Source organism: Balaenoptera ricei, chromosome 18 (assembly GCF_028023285.1).
Source record: "Balaenoptera ricei isolate mBalRic1 chromosome 18, mBalRic1.hap2, whole genome shotgun sequence".
In the NCBI taxonomy this organism is placed as follows: domain Eukaryota; kingdom Metazoa; phylum Chordata; class Mammalia; order Artiodactyla; family Balaenopteridae; genus Balaenoptera; species Balaenoptera ricei.
Window position 1 is genome coordinate 44,645,468 of NC_082656.1, and position 22,513 is coordinate 44,667,980.

The 22,513-nt window shown below is 35.2% G+C and overlaps 1 protein-coding gene across 1 annotated transcript in view; it reads right to left on the minus strand.

Moving 5' to 3' along the window:
* The window catches only part of PCDH9 (protocadherin 9), a 1,000,311-nt gene that overhangs the window by 635,381 nt on the left and 342,417 nt on the right, over nucleotides 1-22,513 (minus strand). The window contains exon 3 of the mRNA XM_059902787.1: nucleotides 9,520-9,621. Within this exon, the coding sequence (XP_059758770.1) occupies nucleotides 9,520-9,621 (102 nt within the window). The remainder of the gene's footprint in view (nucleotides 1-9,519; nucleotides 9,622-22,513) is intronic.

The following is a 22,513-nucleotide window of genomic DNA, read 5'->3' on the forward strand; positions in this document are numbered from 1 at the left end:
GTCTCTCAGAATGCTTTATAGAACTCCAAAGCTGACATCAGTTCTATCTTTAAGTTTTATTTTATAAGAAACATCAGAGGAGGAGCTTCAAGATGGCAGAAGAGTAAGACATGAAGATCACCTTCCTCCCCACAGATACATCAGAAATACATCTACATGTAGAACAACTCCTACAGAACACCTACTGAATGCTGGCAGAAGACATCAGACATCCCAAACGGCAAGAAACTCCCCATGTACCTGGGTAGGGCAAAAGAAAAAAGAAAAAACAGAGACAAAAGAATAGGGATGGGACCTGCACCAGTGGGAGGGAGCTGTGAAGGAGGAAAGGTTTCCACACACTAGGAAGCCCCTTCACAGGTGGAGACTGCGGGTGGCGGAGGGGGGAAGCTTTGGAGGCATGGAGGACAGCGCAGCAACGGGGGTGCAGAGGGCAAAGCTGAGAGATTCCCTCACAGAGGATCGGTGCCGACCAGCACTCACCAGCCCGAGAGGCTTGTCTGCTCACGCGCTGGGACAGGTGGGGGCCGGGAGCTGAGGCTCGGGCTTCAGTCGGATTCCAGGGAGAGGACTGGGGTTGACTGTGTGAACACAGCCTGAAGGGGGCTAGTGTGCCATAGCTAGCCGGGAGGGAGTCCAGGAAAAGGTCTGGAAGTGCCAAAGAGCCAAGAGACTTTTTCTTGCCTCTTTGTTTCCTGGTGCGTGAGGAGAAGGGATTAAGAGCGCTGCTTAAAGGGGCTCCAGAGATGCGCGCAAGCCGCGGCTATCAGTGCAGACCTCAGAAACGGGCATGAGACTCTAAGGCTGCTGCTGCAGCCACCAGGAAGCCTGTGTGCAAGCACAGGTCACTATCCACACCTCCCCTCCTGGGAGCCTGTGCAGCCCGCCACTGCCAGGGTCCCGTGATCCAGGGACAACTCCCCAAGAGAACACACAGCATGCCTCAGGCTGGTGTAACTTCTCGTCAGCCTCTGCCACCACAGGCTCACCACGCACTCCGTACCCCTCCCTCCCCACGGCCTGAGTGAGCCAGAGCCCCTGAAGCAGCTGCTCCTTTCACCCTGTCCTGTCTGAGCAAAGAACAGACGCCCTCAGGCGACCTACACACAGAGGCAGGGTCAAATCCAAAGCTGAATCCCAGGAGCTGTGCGAACAAAGAAGAGAAAGGGAACTCTCTCCCAGCAGTCTCAGAAGCAGCGGATTAAATCTCCACAGTCAACTTGATGTACCCTGCATCTGTGGAATACCTGAATAGACAACGAATTATCCCAAATTGAGGAGGTGGACTTTGGGAGCAACTATATATATAAATTTTTTCCCTTTTTCTCTTTTTGTGAGTGTGTATGTGTATGCGTCTGTGTGTGATTTCCTCTGTAGAGCTTTGCTTTAACCATTTGTCCTAGGGTTCTGTCTGTCTGTTTTTTATGTTTTTCGTTTTTCTTTTTTTAGAATAGCTTTCAATGCTTGTTATCATTGGTGGATTTGTTTTTTGGTTTGGTTTTTCTCTTCTTTCTTTTTTTAAATTACTTTAAAAACTTTTTTTATAATTATTTTTCATTTTCTATTTTAATAACTTTTATTCTATTTTATTTTATCTTTTTCTTTATTTCTTTCTTTTTTTCTCCATTTAATTCTGAGCCATGTGGATGACAGGGTCTTAGTGCTCCAGCCAGGCATCAGGGCTGTGCTTCTGAGGTGGGAGAGCCAAGATCAGGACATTGATCTGCAAGAGACATCCCAGCTCCACGTAATATCAAACGGCAAAAATCTCCCAGACATCTCCATCTCAACGTCAAGACCCAGCTCCACTCAACGACCAGCAAGCTACAGTGCTGGACAACCTATGCCAAACAACTAGCAAGACAGAAACACAACCCCACCCATTAGGAGAGAGGCAGCCTAAAATCATAATAAGGTCACAGACACCCCAAAACACACCACCAGATGTGGACCTGCCCACCAGAAAGACAAGATCCAGCCTCATCCACCAGAAATCAGGCACTAGTCCCATCTACCAGGAAACCTACACAACCCACTGAACCAACCTTAGCCACTGGGGGTAGACACCAAAAACAACAGGAACTACGAACCAGCAGCCTGCGAAAAGGAGACCCCAAACACAGTAAGTTAAGCAAAATGAGAAGATAAAGAAACACACAGCACATGAAGGAGCAAGGCCAAAACGCATCAGAACTAACAAATGAAGAGGAAATAGGCAGTCTATCTGAAAAAGAATTAAGAGTAATGATAGTAAAGATGATACAATATCTTGGAAATACAATGGAGAAAATGCAAGAAATGTTTAACAAGGACTTAGAAGAATTAAAGAGCAAACAAACAATTATGAACAACACAATATATGAAATTAAAAATTCTCTAGAAGGGATCAATAGCAGAATAACTGAGGCAGAAGAACAGATAAGTGACCTGGAAGATTAAATAGTGGAAATAACTAATGCAGAGCAGTATAAAGAAAAAAGAATGAAAAGGATTGAGGACAGTCTCAGAGACCTCTGAGACAATATTAAATGCACCAACACTCGAATTATAGGGGTCCCAGAAGAAGAAGAGAGAAAGAAAGGGACTGAGGAAATATTTGAAGAGATTATAGTTGAAAACTTCCTTAACATGGGAAAGGAAATAGTCAATCAACTCTAGGAAGCACAGAGAGTCCCATAGAGGATAAAACCAAGGAGAAACATGCCAAGAAACATATTAATCAAACTATCAAAAATTAAATACAAAGAAAAAATACTAAAAGCATCAAGGGAAAAGCAACAAATAACATACAATTGAACCCCCATAAGGTTAACAGATGATCTTTCAGCAGAAACTCTGCAAGCCAGAAGGGAGTGGCAGGACATACTTAAAGTGATGAAAGGGAAAAACCTACAATCAAGATTACTCTACCCAGCAGGATCTCATTCAGATTTGATGGAGAAATTAAAGCCTTTACAAACAAGCAAAAGGTAAGATTTCAGCACAACCAAACCAGCTTTATAACAAATGCTACAGGAACTTCTCTAGGCAGGAAACACAAGAGAAGGGAAAGACCTACAATAGCAAACCCAAAACAATTAAGAAAATGGTAATAGGAACATATGTATTGATAATTACCTTAAATGTAAATGGATTAAATGCTCCAACCAAAAGACATAGACTGGCTGAATGGATACAAAAGCAAGACCCATATATATGCTGTCTACAAGAGACCCACTTCAGTCCTAGGGACACATACAGACTGAAAGTGAGGGGATAGAAAAAGATATTCCATGCAAATGGAAATCAAAAGAAAGCTGGAGTAGCAATTCTCATATCAGACAAAATAGACTTTTAAACAAAGACTATTAAAAGAGACAAAAAGGACACTACATAATGATCAAGGGATCAATCCAAGAAGAAGATATAACAGTTGTAGATATTTATGCACCCAACATAGGAACACCTCAATATATAAGGCAAATACTAACAGCCATAAAAGGGGAAATCAACAGTAACACAGTCATAGTAGGGGACTTTAATACCCCACTTTCACCAATGGACTTATCATCCAAAATGAAAATAAAAAAGGAAACACAAGCTTTAAATGATACATTAAACAAGATGGACTTAATTGATATTTATAGGACATTCCATCCAAAAACAACAGAATACACTTTCTTCTCAAGTGCTCATGGAACATTCTCCAGGATAGATCATATCATGGATCACATGTCAAGCCTTGGTAAATTTAAGAAAATTGAAATCATACTAAGTATCTTTTCTGATCACAAAACTATAAGACTAGTTATCAGTTACAGGAAAATATCTGTAAAAAATACAAACACATGGAGGCTAAACAATACACTACATGATAACCAAGAGGTCACTGAAGAAATCAAAGAGGAAATAAAAAAATTCCCAGAAACAAATGACAATGAAAACACGACAACCCAAAACTTATGGGGTGCAGCAAAAGCAGTTCTAAGAGGGAAGTTTATAGCAATACAATCCTACCTTAAGAAACAAGAAACATCTCAAATAAACAACTTAACCTTACACCTAAAGCAAGTAGAGAAAGAAGAACAAAAATACTCCAAATTTAGCAGAAGGAAAGAAATCATAAGATCACATCAGAAATAAATGAGAAACAAATGAAGGAAACAAGAGCAAAGATCAATAAAACTAAAAGCTGGTTCTTTGAGAAGATAAACAAAATTGATAAACCACTAGCCAGACTCATCAAGAAAAAAAGGGAGAAGACTCAAATCAATAGACTTAGAAACGAGAAAGGAGAAGTAACAACTGACACTGCAGAAATACAAAGGATCATGAGAGATTACTACAAGCAACTGTATGCCAATAAAATGAACAACTTGGAAGACATGGACAAATTCTTAGAAATGCACAACTTTCTGAGACTGAACCAGGGAGAAATAGAAAATATGAACAGACCAATCACAAGCACTGAAAATGAAACTGTGATTAAAAATCTTCCAACAACCAAAAGCCCAGGACCAGATGGCTTAACAGTCGAATTCTATCAAACATTTAGAGAAGAGCTAACACCTATCCTTCTCAAACTCTTCCAAAATATAGCAGAGGGAGGAACACTCCCAAACTCATTCTATGAGGTAACCATCACCCTAATACCAAAACCAGACACAGATGTCACAAAAAAAGAAAATTACAGACCAATGTCACTGATGAACATAGATGCAAAAATCCTCAACAAAATACTAGTAAACAGAATCCAACAGCACGTTAAAAGGATCATACACCATGATCAAGTGAGGTTTATTCCAGGAATGCAAAGATTCTTCAATATATGCAAATCAATCAATGTGATAAACCATATTAACAAACTGAAGGAGAAAAACCATATGATCATCTCAATAGATACAGAGAAAGCTTTCAACAAAATTCAACACCCCTTTATGATAAAAACCCTCCAAAAAAGGAGGCATAGTGGGAACTTACCTCAACATAATAAAGGCCATATATGACAAACCCACAGCCAACATCATCCTCAATGCTGAAAAACTGAAACCATTTCCACTAAGATCAGGGACAAGACAAGGTTGCCCACTGTCACCACTATTATTCAACATAGTTTTGGAAGTTTTAGCCACAGCAATCAAAGAAGAAAAAGAAATAAAAGGTATCCAAATTGGAAAAGAAGAAGTAAAGCTGTCACTGTTTGCAGATGACATGATACTACACATAGAGAATTCTAAAGATGCTACCAGAAAGTTACAGAGCTAATCAATGCATTTGGTAAAGTAACAGGATACAAAATTAATCCACAGAAATCTCTTGCATTCTTATATACTAATGATGAAAAATCTGAAAGTGAAATTAAGAAGACACTCCCATTTACCATTGCAACAGAAAGATTAAAATACCTAAAAATAAACCTACCTAAGGAGACAAAAGACCAGTATGCAGAAAATTATAAGACACTGATGAAAGAAATTAAAGATGATACAAATAGATGGAGAGATATACCATGTTCTTGGATTGGAAGAATCAACATTGTGAAAATGACTATGCTACCCAAAGCAATGTACAGATTCAATGCAATCCCTATCAAACTAAAAATGGCATTTTTCACAGAACTAGAACAAAAAAATTCACAATTTGTATGGAAACACAAATGACCCCGAATATCCCAAGCAATCTTGAGAAAGAAAAACAGAGCTGGAGGAATCAGGCTCCCTGACTTCAGACTATAGTACAAAGCTACAGTAATCAAGACAGTATGGTTCTGGCACAAAAACAGAAATATAGATCAATGGAAGAGAATAGAAAGCCCTGAGATAAACCCACGCAATATGGTCACCTTATCTTTGATAAAGGAGGCAAGAATATAAAATGGAGAAAAGACAGCCTCTTCAATAAGTGGTGCTGGGAAACCTGGACAGCTACATGTAAAAGAATGAAATAAGAACACTCCCTAACACCATACACAAAAATAAACTCAAAATGGATTAAAGAACTCAATGTAAAGCCAGACATTATGAAACTGTTACAGGAAAACATAGGCAGAACACTCTATGACATAAATCACAGCAAGATCCTTTTTGACCTAGAGAAATGGAAATAAAAACACAAATAAACAAATGGGACCTAATGAAACTTAAAAGCTTTTGCACAGCAAAGGAAACCATAAACAAGATGAAAAGACAACCCTCAGAATCGGAGAAAATATTTGCAAATGAAGCAACTGACAAAGGATTAATCTCCAAGATTTACAAGCAGCTCATGCAGCTCACTATCAAAAAAACAAAAAACCCAATCCAAAAATGGGCAGAAGACCTAAAAAGACATTTCTCCAAAGAAGATATACAGATTGCCAACAAACACATGAAAGGATGCTCAACATCACTAATCATTAGAGAAATGCAAATCAAAACTACAATGCGATATCATCTCACACCGGTCACAATGGCCATCATCAAAAAATCTAGAAACAATAAATGCTGGAGAGGGTGAGGAGAAAAGGGTATCCTCTTGCACTGTTGGTAGGAATGTAAATTGATACAGCCACTATGTAGAACAGTATAGAAGTTCCTTAAAAAACTAAAAATAGAACTACCATACGACCCAGCAATCCCACTAGTGGGCATATACCCTGAGAAAACCATAATTCAAAAAGAGTCATGTACCTAAATGTTCATTGCAGCTCTATTTGCAATAGCCAGGATATGGAAGCAACCTAAGTGTCCAGCGACAGATGAAAGGATAAATAAGTTGTGGCACATATATACAATGGAATATTACACAGCCATAAAAGGAAACGAAATCAAATTATTTGTAGTGTGGTGGATGGACCTAGAGTCTGTCATACAGAGTGAAGTAAGTCAGAAAGAGAAAAACAAATACTGTATGCTAACACATATATATGGAATCTAAAGAAAAAAAAAATGGTTATGAAGAACCTAGGGGCAAGATGGGAATAAAGACGCAGACCTACTAGAGAATGGACTTGAGGACAAGGGGAGGGGGAAGGGTAAGCTGGGACAAAGTGAGAGAGTGGTAGTGTATATATGGACATATAAGCACTACCAAATGTAAAATAGGTATCTAGTAGGAAGCAGTCGCATAGCACAGGGAGATCAGCTCGGTACTTTGTGACCAGCTAGAAGGGTTGGATGTGGAGGGTGGGAGGGAGGGAGACGCAAGAGGGAAGAGATATGGGGATATATGTATAAGTATAACTGATTCACTTTGTTATAAAGCAGAAACTAACACACCATAGTAAAGCAATTATACTCCAATAAAAACGTTAAAAAAAATCAGAGATTGTCATTCTGCATTTAAAAAAATGTGTACTTAAGAAATTAGGCATATTATTATCAAAAGCAATACACACATAAGGAGCTTGAAACAGATCTGGCACAGAGGACATGCTACAAAAGTTTCAGTTGTCTAAATCATCATCTTTTATGGTATCATAGACCACTAGAGATATATAGGACCTAAGAGATAACTTACTTTGAAACCACTCAGACTACAATTGGCCTGGAGTATATATGATGGTTAAATGAGAATTTGTGTGATAAAAGTTTTCTAAAGTATTTTCTTTCTTTCCTTTGTTTATGAACATAGCACAGCAGATTTACTTTCACTATTCTTTGATGATTGGAGTCATAATATAAATTGACATTGTAACTTTTAGTATCATTTTTTCTTGTCAATATTCTCTAGAACTTTAGTCTAATAAACTCTGTACACACTGTGTTCCTATGCTTTGAGACTTATAAAATATCTAGGGAAGAAAAATATCTGGTTCCTAGAAAATTATTTTAATTACAGCTCATTTAAATTCCTTAGAAAAAATAAGAAAATCTTCAGTTAACCATTTCCATATTCTACCCTCTTGGGTAATCCAAGAGGTCTCTGGGGAGTATGGATTCTTTACTGCAAAGATACAGACATGAAAATGTTATAAAAATGAGTATAATTCTTAGGAATTTGAAATCAACTTGGATTTCAATGGCTTTCTGGATGGGCTTTTTAAAGATTTAAATGAGTGTTTATGAATGAAACATTTATTTCTGCCATAGAATAAGGGTTGTGTTATTATTGAATGGAATAAGGGTGAGTAATGGCACACACTCCTGTGTTCTAGACACTTGACACATACATAGTGATGATGAACAATCAAAGGGTTAAAAATTACAGTTCTTCTCTCAACTGTCAAGTGATTAAGATTTTGGAGAGAGAAAGATAAAGAAAATAAAAGCAAAGCAGGAAGAAGACTATATGCTGTAGTTTAGAAGGATGTTTCTAAATAGCTCTACACAAAGAAAAAGAAAAATAAGAAAAAAATACATGGAGGAAAAATTAGGGGATAAGCTGCCCCAAATGTCACTTTATCCTTTTTCCACCTCAGTTAATGGTACGTCCAAAAAAAGAAGTTGCCTGCTCAATCAAATTTCTATTAATCAAAGTAGTTTCTCTGACCTACATTACACCCGGAACTTTGACAAGGATAGATTCCTTTAGTTGGCAAAAACACTTTACTGTTAATAATAATCAAAACATTTTCAGTACCTTTAAGGAAATGGGGGGGAAAACCTAGCTTCAATGAGAAAATAGAAAACACATGAACACACCAGCACACACACATACATATATGCCCATACACATAATCTATCTCTCCATCATCTTTTTACAATCTATATTATGACAGTGGACAATAGATGAAACAAATATGTGTGTATTAATACTAGAGTCAATTATTGAAACACAATTCATTAAAAATATGGATCTTTTATTGCACAATGTGAACATACTTAGCATTATTAAACTCTACACTTAAAATGATTAAAATAGTAAATTTCATGTTATGTGTTTTAAATCACTATTTTTTTAAAATGAAAAATAACATATTCCTACATCCAGCCATAATAGAATAATTGGTACTGGAATAGCTCTCCCTCTCCCCCCCAAAAAAGAAAAAAATATGGATCTTATACAGTGGATGAACCCATTAATAAAAAAGGAAAATGATGATTTTTATTTTAAACTCAAACATACAGGACACTAAAGGATCAAGCTGAGAAAAAGTAGTAAAAAAGAAAAGATTAATGAAAACTCCAATTTAACCTGTTATTGAGCAGCGTTGTGTTCTTTGTCTTCCTTGAGTATAGCGGATGAAGCAAAATCAATCTTTCAATAAATGGATGTGGGCATTTTTAGGTCAACTAATAAAAATGAATTAAGAACATTTAAAAATAAAGTTGCTCATTACTTTCTCCAAAAATTGGTAAAAATCAACACTTTGCATTCAATGACAAGAACAATATATTTCATAGTTCGACCATTACCAAAAAAGGAAAAAGATTGTTACTTCCTTTTTGTTCTAATATCGTTTATTTAAAGTTGTTTAAAAAAAGGTACTAGTGTAAAAATACGACCGTAAAAGAGGTCATCAAAGAAAATATTTATAACAGTTAACTTAGAGTATTTAAAACCACTAGGAAAATGCAAATCGCTCAGTACCAACATGGTCTCTATAGAGTTATGGCATACCTCGTAATGGCTTTCTTCTTTCTCCTGAATGTGGAAACCCGCAGAGCTGGGACATTTCTGAGGAGTGACAGGAATATTGTCACTTTTGCTGTGTGAGTTACACTGAAAGAGATTACCAAATAATTGTGATAAACTACTCCACATTAAGAGTGTCTATTGAGAGACATGGTTATTTGCTAAGCGACTAATAAAGGAGGTCCTTGTGAACTAACAGGGGTCTCACTCAGGTACCTGCATTCATACTGAGCCTTTACCAAAAAAATAAAAAATGGTATATAGTATGAATGGTATATCGTATAAAAAATAATAATAGATATTATTAGTACCCCCAGTCACAGATGAGGAAAATGAGGCATAAAAATATATTTTTCCCAAAGTTGGGCTGTTACCCAGCTTTCTGGGACCATGCTCCATACCTTATCTACCATATGCATGCCCCTTATAAATGACACATTTTAAATAGATAAAACTGAAAAATTAAAAGTTTAAGGTCTTAAAATATTACTTCACTTTTTTCTGTACCAAATAAAAAATATTTTTAGATACAGGTTAACTAAAATAATTCACCTGGAAATGGATGTGAACTGTAAAACATAAGATATTAAATTATGACTTGGCCTTTCTCCATGAAAATGTTTAAATGATCGTTTTCCATATTCCTCACAAGAGTTGTTTTATGTGAAAACAAGATATTATTCATTTTCTGTCATCCTTGCTTCCTTCTTTCCTAAATCTCTTATTAGATTCAAGGCTGCTCGGTCATTTATTAAATATCACATTGGGGTGTCTCAGGTTTCTACTTTAATAAAAGATACTGTAGTGCCTCCCAAAGGGGCTCATCATTGGTATATAACCTTTCCTCTCTCATAAGACTACAAAGTATGCACAGGTTTTTATGATGTAAGAAGGGAAGATGATATTTTTCAAACTAGGATGCCACATTTTTGGTTCACTAATGAAATTTCACTTTCCCCATACCAGAGAACAATCCGTTAGAAAATTACTATTAAATACATTTTAAAAAGCAAGTGAGTTTTAGAGTTTGGTATAATTGAGGTCAGTATGTTTTCATCTCAAAACCACCATTTTATATATTTATGTGTATTTTAAAATATTCGCATTACATTTTTTAAAACTTTTTTTTATTTTAAACACAGAAAAATGGAAAATATTCTAAAAATAATTTCAGAATACCTTTCATTACATTCCAACAATATCAATTATTAATTATCTCATTTATCTTTCTTTGTTTGTTTAAGAGCCATAGCAATATGGCAGACTAGGAAAGCATGACTCTGAAAAGTAAACCCATATTAGAAACCTTTCAGCATCAAAAAAATTATATGCCTGCCCTCTCTACAAACAATATTATTTCAAGCCTGTTCAAAGCCTACCTCTTCTAGGAACTCTTCGTGGGCAATGAAACAAATGGTGATTGCATTTAGCCTCTGTTTGCAACCTGAGTGACTTAGATGTAGTTTGTAAAATGCTGCTCTGCCAGTATTAATTCTTGGAGTGTGCCTGAGTTTGTCTGAACAACTTCACTGTTAATTATGAAGGCATATCTTTGATATCTCTCCACAGCAGCTTCCTTAGCTTTCAAAAAAAAAAAAAGTTTAGGCCTTAAAACAGTTATTTTCATCTGTGACATTTTAGTCTCTCAATTCCTATCCCTAGCTTCTCCTCATATCTATTCATGCTGATTAATCTTTGTAAAACATCTCATGTATTATGCAGTTTTTCTCCCTAGAAACTTTTCCTCAATTCCTGTGGCCCAGCAGTGGCTCTCATTCTGCCTGTGTATTAGAATCACCCAGGGAGCTTTAAAAAGTCTCAATGACTGAGCCCCACCTCACACCAGATAAATTAGGGCTCAGGCAAAAATATTTTTGAAATACCCAGCTAATTATAATGTGCAGCCAGAGTTTAGAATCCCTGGATTAGGGTTTTCATTTCTTTTCTGGCCTCAGGATACTATAAGGAATTTTGGCCTCACTCCTCTTTCATTCTGATCTCTTTCTCCTTAGCATTTGTTCATCCTTTTCCAATACACCTGCTGTGTATTAGGTGATACTGGTGATTTTTTTTTTCATGGATATATCATAATGCCTCTGAAACTGAAAAAATCCTTTATTTGCATAATACTTTATACCTTTACATATAAGATTTTATGTATTATCCACAAGAAACCTCTGCAGAGAGAGGTAGAAAATATAATACTACTTTAACAGATGGGGAAGGCAGAGGTTCAGATATATTCAAAGCCCTCTGTGCAAAGATTTGTCCAGTAAAATCACTCCTAAGTGACAAGACTTGGGCTATTGCTACTCTGCCATAACTCCCTTAAGGGATTCATTCAGTTGCTTATTCATTCATGTATTCTATTCTGTTTGTTCATTTGTTTGATCATCAGATATTTGCTGAGTGCAGGTTATGTATCAGGATTTTAGTGTCTCACAAAGGTATGGCATTTCATATCTGCAATAGTCTCACACTAGCAGTGAAGCCATAATTGGAAACAAACAAACAAAAAAAACACTGTGATATGCATAAGTTGCTAAGGGACAGAGAAGAGAGAACTGTGAGACTCCTGTAAGCAGAGTCTTGAAAGATGGGTCAATGAGGCAATCATGGCCAGCACAGTAGTCAGGACAGAACAGACAGCATATGCAAAGTCTAGAAGACATTAATTCTCAGGACTTGCCTATGAGCTACAAGTACTTCAATAGTGCTTTAACCATGGATCATGTGAGATATGCTATGAGGATAGGAACAGAGGTTATTAGTGAATGAAATTTAATGGTTAGACCCAATGATGAGAAGTTATAGAACTGGACTTAATATAAGAGAGGACAACCAAATAATGGAATGGTGCTTTATATACAGTGGGTGTCAAAGGTGAGCTTTTATCATCATTCCTTCTTTACCTCCCTAAAGTAGTGAATAAAATATAAGCAAAATGAATGCATTTGCAATATAACTCACACCAGGGTAAGTTCCTCTATCTAAACAAGATTTCACCCCTATGCCTTTCCGGTGTCTAATTCTGGAGCAGCCTCTGTCTATGGAACAGTGAATGAAATCCAAGGAAAAGTTTAATACACTGTTATTTCATCACTTTTTAAATTTTTTGAGTGTTATGAGGTAAATAGCCTCTGGGGATTACAAATCTATGAATCAGAGCAAAAAAGAAAGAAAAAATACGCTATAAACAGTATTTTGAGATCTGATATTATTAATAGCCCAAACTTTAAGGAAACAAGTTCTTAAGGGAAAAACAATTTAATTGCTATGAATTCTTCCCAACAAGTTTCTATTTCAAAGAGAGTTGCAGCTGAAAATAGAAAGAAGTTTTATTGTAAAAGTCTTGAGATTTCACCCACTAAATATACACTAATATGTCTAAAATAGATAACAAATAAGTACCTGCTGGATAAAAAAATAAATAAAATAAAATTCAAAAATTCAAAAAAAATTTTACATTTTCCAAATTTGATATGAATAACTATATAATGAATTATGACTAAGATGGATTTGCTAAAACAGATTTAATATTGCAGGATTCATATGTAAATCAAACTTAGAGCTAGAGCTCACTAACAACAATCATATTCAATGGCAATCACTGTAAATACATTTATTTTATACTTTAAAGTCTATCTGATATTTTCCATTTAATAGTCTCATTTTATTATGTGTATAATGCTTCCCTCCCATAAACACTTGTCATAGTTCCTGGGAAATTGTCATTCACTATCTACAGAAATACCTACACAAATTTGGCTCATAATCAGGAATATTAGCTCTTTCATTTTTGACACAAATTCCTAATGAAGTACTTCATAAACAAAATATCAGGAGAAAAGCAACAGCAGTAGCAAAAGCAATAAAAGTTTTATGAAAAAACACATAACCATAAGTAAGACACTGCTGTTTTCTTTGCTATGAAGGCGGTTCTTTACATTTTCCACCCAACTCTGTAGTAGCAGCAATTTGGCCTGTTATTCTGTTACTCCTCCTACCTTCTTACAAAAACAATGTTTGCTAAAAATCAATGGTGCTGGTATAAAATTTATACAATCATTATAGAGGCAGCCGCCTTGTATTTTTATGCTATAGGTTTCATTAAATAACAATTCCTTCTGTTAAAACCTCCCACTGAAACTATTATTCCTACCCATTTTAAGAAACTAGAGATTGCTTTCATGAAGAATTGGTAAACATTCTTAAATTTTTAATACAAAGGTTCTAAAGGTCAATAAAAAATTGACATTTACAGAAAATAATCTACTTTAAAGGATTGTCTGTACTTGGTGTTTTCAAGCTCTCCACCCATTCCTTTGAGAAGCCCATGTGTGTCACTTTTTTTACCACCCTTTTCCATTGAAACTGTTCTTTCACCATCACCAAGGATAGCAACTCAAAGCCAATTCTCAGTCCTCCTCTCACTTGACACAACTGATAATTCCTTCCTTCAAGATGTATTTATGTCACTCGCCCTCCAGGACACCACAAACTCCTTGTTGTCTTTTTATCTCTCATGCTTTCCTTCTGGAATCATTTAACTGTTCGTGTTGTTATTGTCATTGTTAAAACTGAAAAGCTTGGAGAAAATGAAGCTTGATTACTTTCTCAGGAAGTATGTTTTCTGATGGCATTCTCCACTGGTTCCCGATTCTAAAATACTTTCTCAAACAGATCCATGAACAATTTCCTATTTATAAGCAGACAAGAGAAGGACTATTAGAGTGTTCCTAAACATGCTTACATCAAACCACATATCTTTGTGAATATTTCAGGAAGCTGATAAAATTTATATTTTAAGAGATCCTTAGTGTACATTCCGATTTCTGAAAATTTGTTCCAATCATTTAGTGTCCTGAAACTTACTGTCTCAAATCAGGAAGGCTTGAGCTTGTATCTCCTGCCTTCTCTCTAATGTCTTCTATGAGTCCTTCTCTACTGGCTTATTGTCCTGTCATCATTAAATATGATTGGAAAACAAAGCTAAAACGCTCATCAAGAAGTGTGAACAGATAGGTATTCACCTTATGCAATACATGTTTTGATTTAAAATGAAAATGCAGTATAATAAATTTAAAAACCAAATACCATATAAATGGTATTTAGTTTTAAAATCATAGAAATACAGATGGCTAGAATACATATCAGTGTAGAGATTACTTATGTAGAATGAGAAAAAACTGTGAACTGTAAAAGTACTCAAAAGGAATGTCAACTGTACAAATAGTATACAGACGTCTGCTTGTTTATTTTGTAAAAATTTAAAAAAAAATTGTTTTGCCTCTCTTCTTTAATTAAAAAAAGTATTTTTCTTTAAAAATTGGAGACAGAAATATCAGAAAATATTAACATATATTTGTTCTGGGTGCCAGGGACATAGGTATTTTCCTTATTTCTCTTTACTTTTTCTGAGCTTTTCAAATAACTGAAAATGAATTAGCACATAGAAAAAGAATTAACATGGCTTTGTTAAAAATCTGTTTCATCCACCTCAACAAGATTGTAGATAGTGGTTATGAAAGAGCTTTATAAACTATAAAATCTTGAAATGGTGCATCTTCAGAAATAAAGGTACCACGTGGGCGATAGATCCCTTCTGATTTGGCTCAGGATAAACCCTTCCTTTTTTAGTAGAAAATGTTTCTTTTAGAAACAGGTGAGGAACATGCTGGTTTTCTTTCTATGGTACTACGGCTTAAAGGTCTTTCACTACTTCCTCTAAATAGGTTTTGCTTTCTTTCACTTCACAAGAGAACATGATCCTCCTGTTGACAATTTATCTCCAGTATATAGTACAATGCCTGCAGCATTACCAGGTATTTTATAAATATTTTATGTGAAAATTTTAAGTGAAATGAAAGAATAAATGCATAAATGCAAGACTTTTACAGAGACTTGTATTCACCTAGATTATTTTGGCTTCTAACTCCCTGGGTAATAATTTCTTTGTAGCTGTTTTCCTTTTTCTTTTATGTTTTCATCTCCAGCAGACAAATTCATTGCAAAATTGCAAAATTAGTATTCCCAAGACCTACATTTTGTATTGTAAATGCTAACACAAAAATAAAGTACATTAGTCTCATAGATTGAGAATACCTGTATTAAAAACAATAAACAAAGCAGTGGATTTAGTCATCATGCTTTGTTTCTCCAACTGGACCTTTAGTAATTCATAGCCGAAAGCATCTTTCTCACAGTAATATGTTACATAAGTGGATAAATTTGAATTGATCTACTGCATACATGAACAGATTAGCTCTTGTTCATCTTCTGGGCCCTGCACCATTTCCCGACACAGGAGACTTTGCCAGGTCCAGCCTCTTGGTTCTTCAGGGCATCAGACCCCCCAGGTATGCAATGACTGGGATCTACTTCAAAACTCCCTGAACTGATCAACAGCCCTTCTCACTTTGTGTAAATTCCCCTCCACCCTTCTCACAATCCCCACCCAGTAGCTTCTTTCAGTCCTGAGGTAATCTTTCTTCTCCCTTCTTGATGTTCCAAAGGTATCTCCTCCCATTTTGTCTACAATAGCACTTGCTTTCTCCTCTGTCCTAACAAGCCTTTCCATTTTTAGTCCAGGTTTGCAAAGAGACTAACTAGATGGAGGCAGTCACCTCTGCTCAATGAACAGGAAGAAGCTTACTGTTCCATGTGGGATTTGTGAAAAAACAAAAACTGATTTTATATAGTCTTTTGGCACAGGCCATTAAATAGACTAGTTGGCTTCCATCAATTATAGTTCCTTATGATCAAGTGAAATTAACAGACAAAAAGATGTATTTCTTAGTGTGCACATTGTTATTGCACGAAGGTCACTTTTAAAGTATTAGTATAATATTTACCTCTGCCTACTATTTTATAATATACTAAATTGAATCCACTTATTCCAAAACCACTAAGATATAGGAATACTTTGTAACAAAATAAAATCTTAACAAATACAAGCAAAAAGAGGATTGGAAAAAAAAATCTAAGAATGTGGAATTAACATCTGATGAAATTCAGTAAATGATTCAAGTTGAATTATCAGATGAAACATTTTTTCCCCTTTGTTTAGGGATTCTTCTTACATATGCTATTCCAAAATTTAATGGTCTCTATCATAAGCTGGTTGACATTTTTCAAACAATTGTAACAATTTAATAAAAAGTATAGGTGCCAAGTACTGTAACCAAGAAATAGCTTTCTCTCAATGTGTTATTGCCTAAGTGGTGTTTGAGAGCAATCTATTGCTATAAATATCGTTGGTTATTATAAAGATTTAGCAACTCTGTATATTGTTCATTTCCTGAGAATGCTTGATTTTCCTTCTATGCAATGACTTTCAAGGCTTTTCTTAATGGACAATTCACAAATGCAGAACTTGAGAGAGAGAGAAAGATATATTCCCCCCAAAATCATAAAGTTTGTGAAGGGGCTACATTAAGCTGAATTTTGTCTTCTTTTCTCAATATGATATTTAATGAGAGCAGGAATAAAGGGAAAATAATTTTATAGTCCTATAGAAATTTTGGTAATTCAATTAAGAATTAAACAATAACATCTTATGTCAAAGTTACTCAGCAGCTTCCCTCTAAATGTGCAACAGCAGAGCAAGCCTCTGTCAACTGAACATTGAGTGTGCCAGGGTGCTGGGTACATGAGTGTGAACTCAATTTTGCTAAGTAAATAAATACATGAACAAACCCATATGTTTTGCCACATCCAGTTATAAATTTCTTTCTAAGCAATTACTACTATGATCTTTAATTTAATATAGACAAACTGGATACAATTGTAGGTCATTACTCGCCAAGGAACAACAATGTAAAACCACCTTTATGAGGATCACAAATTGTAGCTGCTCTCTGCACATTACAACATTTTCTTTAAGTGGTTCATGGATGTTATATAGAGCTTTATGAACCTCCTTTGACCCAGTTGCTATGAGCATGCATAGAAATAAAAACCCTCAGAAAGTACACTTTAAACACTTATGTTCTATTCTTTACAATTCTCCATTGGTTTATTCCTTGTATTATTACCTTACTATAAAGCCATTTCACAAGCGCAATAAGACATTGAAAGATTTTAAATTACAAAAGTACTGCATGTTATGTTGCTTGGGCTAAGCCTCATTAATGTCAGTCAGCATTGCACACTGCATATTAATTCTACATTTTAAATAAATGGATGCAAGCAATACAAGCCTTTACATCTCCAGACACTTAGGAAGAGAGGCTAACTTCTGTCCAAACATATTCCAAGGACTAAAATAACAGACATTTTCAGTACCAGGGTTAATCAAGATTATTCATGCTGTATTTTTTATTCAAGACAACTGTTTTGTAGTTCATTTAAGTTTATTTTATTATTTTTGTTATAAATTCCCTGAGAATTTTTTCATGTATTTAATTTTATTTATACCTTGAAGAGAAACAAAACTAAATTTTTCTCATCACAAGCAAAAAATAGGGTGAGTAAAAATAGTTTGAATATTCCAAACACAATGGGAGAGGTCCTGTTTTAGAAATGTCCACTGGGAATTCAATGGGGGTCTTTCCGTTATATTTCCAGCCAGAACTGAAAGACTTCAAGGAAGGAAAATCATGAGTTTCATTTTCACTCTAAGTAATTAATGTTTACGAAAGTCAATGTAGTTTTTCAGTTGGTTAACATTTTCAGGGAATTCTGAAAGAGTACCAAATACACAGTGATAAAACTTATTAGAAAACAACTGTATTAGTTTATAACATGTTCCACTTACTGGCATTAAAACACACAAAAAAGTTATATGAATCTAGGATGTAAGTGAATCCAGGGATATAGTTGTTAGCACAAGTTCGTGTGCCCAACACACAGTGAGGTCAAACAAACCAAAACGTCTGAGTTTGGAGCAGAGAAAGTTTTATTGCAGTGCCAAGTAAGGAGACGGGTGGCTCATGCTCTAAAAAATTCTGAGTTCCCCGAAGGGTTTCACAAAACATTTTTAAAAGCCAGATGAGGGAGGGGGGTTGCAGGGTATGTGATCAGCTCATCCACAATTCTCTTATTGGCTGATGGTGAGGTAACAGGGCGGTGTCACAGGGGTTAACATTATCAGTCCTTAAGCTCCAGGAGTCCTGAGGCTATGTGCTCATGGTCATCGATTAGTTAACATCTTCCATTTGGTGGGGGGTTTCACATCTGTAAAACAACTTAGGAAATGTGCATCGAATACTGTTATCTAGGTACTTCAGAGAGGAGCTAAAGCAGAGGATATGGAGGAGGGCTTGTCCCAGGAATACCCCATAGGGTCCTGCTTGGTTACACAGTGATGGGATTTCCACCCAGTAAATATTCTTCTTCTATAGAGAGGCAGCCGTGTGTGAATTGAACTTAACGTGTGTGTACACACATGCAAACACACATACAACATGCTTGTGAATCCATGTTTCATGTAGGTGACATATTTTTTTGTAGATGATTGCATATATTTGTATAAAAGGAATATTTCTTTTCTACACAGAATTGTTTTTATCAATATTACATCAAGTACTATATTTTTTCTAAAAAATTTCACCCTGCATTGGTATAAATTATATACTATATAAATATTTATTTTTAAAATTTAAATGTGCTGTAAACAAACCACATATTATACTATACTAAGTTAGTATATATAATATCTAACATTAATACATCCTAGAGTTTAGAGTGAAATATTTCTGAAAAATAATCTTACCTACAATTATATGTTGAAATTTTCATGATAGAGAATTTTTTAAAACATCTGAACTGAATATAATTTCCAATAGTAGAAATATGTCCTTGTATTATGAAAAAAGTGCTCTCCCAAAATAAGCCTTTAACATAATATTAACCTAGGCTATCTGCATGCCAGTCTTTCACAACGGTCTGCAAGCCAACCTTCAGTCAAAGAAATCAGGTAATAAATTCAGAGATTCAAATCTAGAGTGTTTTAAAGTGAATTCAAAGTTCAAGGCTGTGCCAGTTATTTGAATATTGTCTTTCAAGGCAAATTCTTAAATAAGTTCAGTGGTTTATTAGACTTTTCTTACCAGAAAGTTTTCTAAAACAGACACTGAAGCTGCAACCTATATTTTTAATAGCATACACAAAGAGAAAAAGAGAGACATGTTTTTTTTTTTGTAGTATGTACACTAATAGTAAACAAACAAACACTATCCCTTGAATACATAATTTTAAGATGTGTTTTTGTAATTTGAGTGTTTCAAATTTTGATTTTAAATTCATTTATGCAAATTGTATGTTAGCTAAATTTGAATAGAAATTCATAACTATTAGAGTAATGATTTAGAGTAAAAAGGATATTCCAGAATACACTGGAAAGTGCCAACTGGCACTGGGGCACTTGGACTTGACCTTCAGCTCTGCCACCATTTGACCATGTCATTTCACAGCCTCAGTGTCTTTGTCTGTAAAATGGGAAGTTTAGGATAGAAAATCTCCTCCACCTCTCCAAGTCAAAAATGCAGTATGGGGCTTCCCTGGTGGCTCAGTGGTTGAGAATCTGCCTGCCAATGCAGGGGGCACGGGTTCGAGCCCTGGTCTGGGAAGATCCCACATGCCGCGGAGCAACTAGGCCCGTGAGCCACAACTACTGAGCCTGCGCTCTAGAGCCTGTGAGCCACAACTACTGAGCCTGCGCCTCTGGAGCCTGTGCTCCACAACAGGAGAGGCCGCGACAGTGAGAGGCCGCGCACCGCGATGAAGAGTGGCCCCCACTTGCCGCAACTAGAGAAAGCCCTTGCACAGAAACGAAGACCCAACACAGCCAAAAATAAATAAATAAATAAACTCCAATCTCTTTAAAAAAAAAATGCATTATGTATGTGAGATATTATCAGATCTGTTTCCCCAAAATTTAAGTTAGGGTTTGTTTTTCCAAATATCAGTCTCTATTAGATCTTCATAAAATGGTGTAAATAACTTAGTTAATAAAGGGACTGCAGGAAAGCTGAGACTTTACCACTGATTCTGTTATAATCATTTGCTCTTATCTTGCTGATAGCTTTGAAAAGGCATGTGACTTTTATTAAAACCAAAGTAAAATTTTTAATTCTCATGTTCCATGAACGTCTTTTTGTTCATAAGGAAACAAAAAAAAAAAAAAAAAAAAAAAAAACCACTATCAAAGGTCTGATGTTTATTGACTTTCTTTTCAGAAAAAGAACTGGTGCATCCAGTGCCTTTTGAGATAGTTTAGAGTATTTAAGGCCAAAATAAAGAAACTAATCATAGTGATGTTGGATGGAAACTCTTTAGCAAGTCTGGAATCTATCTAGCTGTGAATGTTTAAAAGGCTAGAGTGTTTTTTAAATCTATTTTTTAAATTGAAGTTCTTGAAGTTCTATGTATTTTAAGGAACAAAACCAAGTCACATGAGAAACATGCTCACTTTCAAAGTCTTAAAAATGGTTCTTCTTATAACTTTGGGACAAGAATCCCCAAAGGAATGTACTTTAACAAACAAGGAAATATCTGTAGATGAGTCACTGCTTATAGAGTTCATCTTTTGAGTTACTTTCTTTGTCTCTAAGCTGCCAACTAATTTAACTTCAGCAAAGCCATCGTTAAGTTTATCTTTTAATCCTGAGGTCATAGAACTTTAACACATAGATGATTCTCTAAAACACTAACACTTCCCTGATTTAGTCTTATGAGGTTGTTCCCCTGGTGATGAGAGGTATGAAAATGAACCAGAAATAGATTATAGGAACATGTTCCAAAAACAAATTTTTGAAACTATATATTAATAAGTATAAAGCATAACTGGGAAACATTTCTGAGGAAGAAAATTTGATTTTCTCTTCAAGAAGGACATTAAATGCTGTATATTTTGTGAAGTCTCTCCCAAATAAAATCATTTATTCACCTCAACAAATATTTCTTAACAACCCCCTCTGTGCCATATACTTTTTAATGACTTGGTTAAAAGAATACAAATAAAAAATAATCCTTGTCCTCAAAAAATTGGCAGTATATTATATGTGCCAATTATATAAAAAATGTTCATTTTATGAACTCTCCATATCTTCAAAATGTATTCAGCAACAGGGTTAAATATCTCAAAATAAAGGGAACAAAAAGAATAAAATCTGAAGAGAATATGATTAAATAGTTGCATTTTTACATTGTGTTTTTTTTTTTCTCTATAGTGTTCTTCAGAAGAATACAGAATGATAGCTCTTTGTCAAAGAACAAAGTATTTTAGTCCTATACTGATATTAAAATAAATATATTTAGTTCCAGTAAATAAGATTTAATGTTTAAGTTTGTGACAGTTTTTATGAAGTGGAAAAGGATAGGGGCAATATTTAAAGTGAGTGAACAATATATAGAGAACATTTTATAAAACATTTCTCTTCATAATAGTAATACTGATAACTCAAATCCACTTCCAAATCAAGATAATACATGATTTTAGGAAAATAATTTTAGGAAAAGAGAAAAAATATATAATTATTGCCTTTTACAATTCAATACCATTGAAACATGGCTCTTTGTGATCTTGTATTAGCATTCTATTACAATGTCAAGCCCTTTTACAAAAGATTTCTTTTTATTCAACCTTAGATGATAAGGATCTGATAAGAATGAGTAGACTTTTTTACACCCCTTCATGGAAGAAAAAAGATTCTGTTAGACTATTTACATGATATATTTTTCTTACCATTTTGATTACCAAGAGACCTAACATAAGCCCGGAATGAGACCATCGACACTAATTTGGGTTGGCTTTCGTGCATCACTGTGGAAAGATGTTTAAATTAATCAGACAATCCACAATGTTCTGCAATAATCCAAACAACTATGGAACACTTTAAAAAACAAAACATAACTTTTCTCCAGCTTCTAAAGAGTGGGAGCTGGGGCTGTATGTATGTCTGTGTATGTGCATGTGTGTGTATAGAGAAGCAGAAGGAACCAACCAGATAAGGTAGCTGTTTTCTTTTGAGACTCA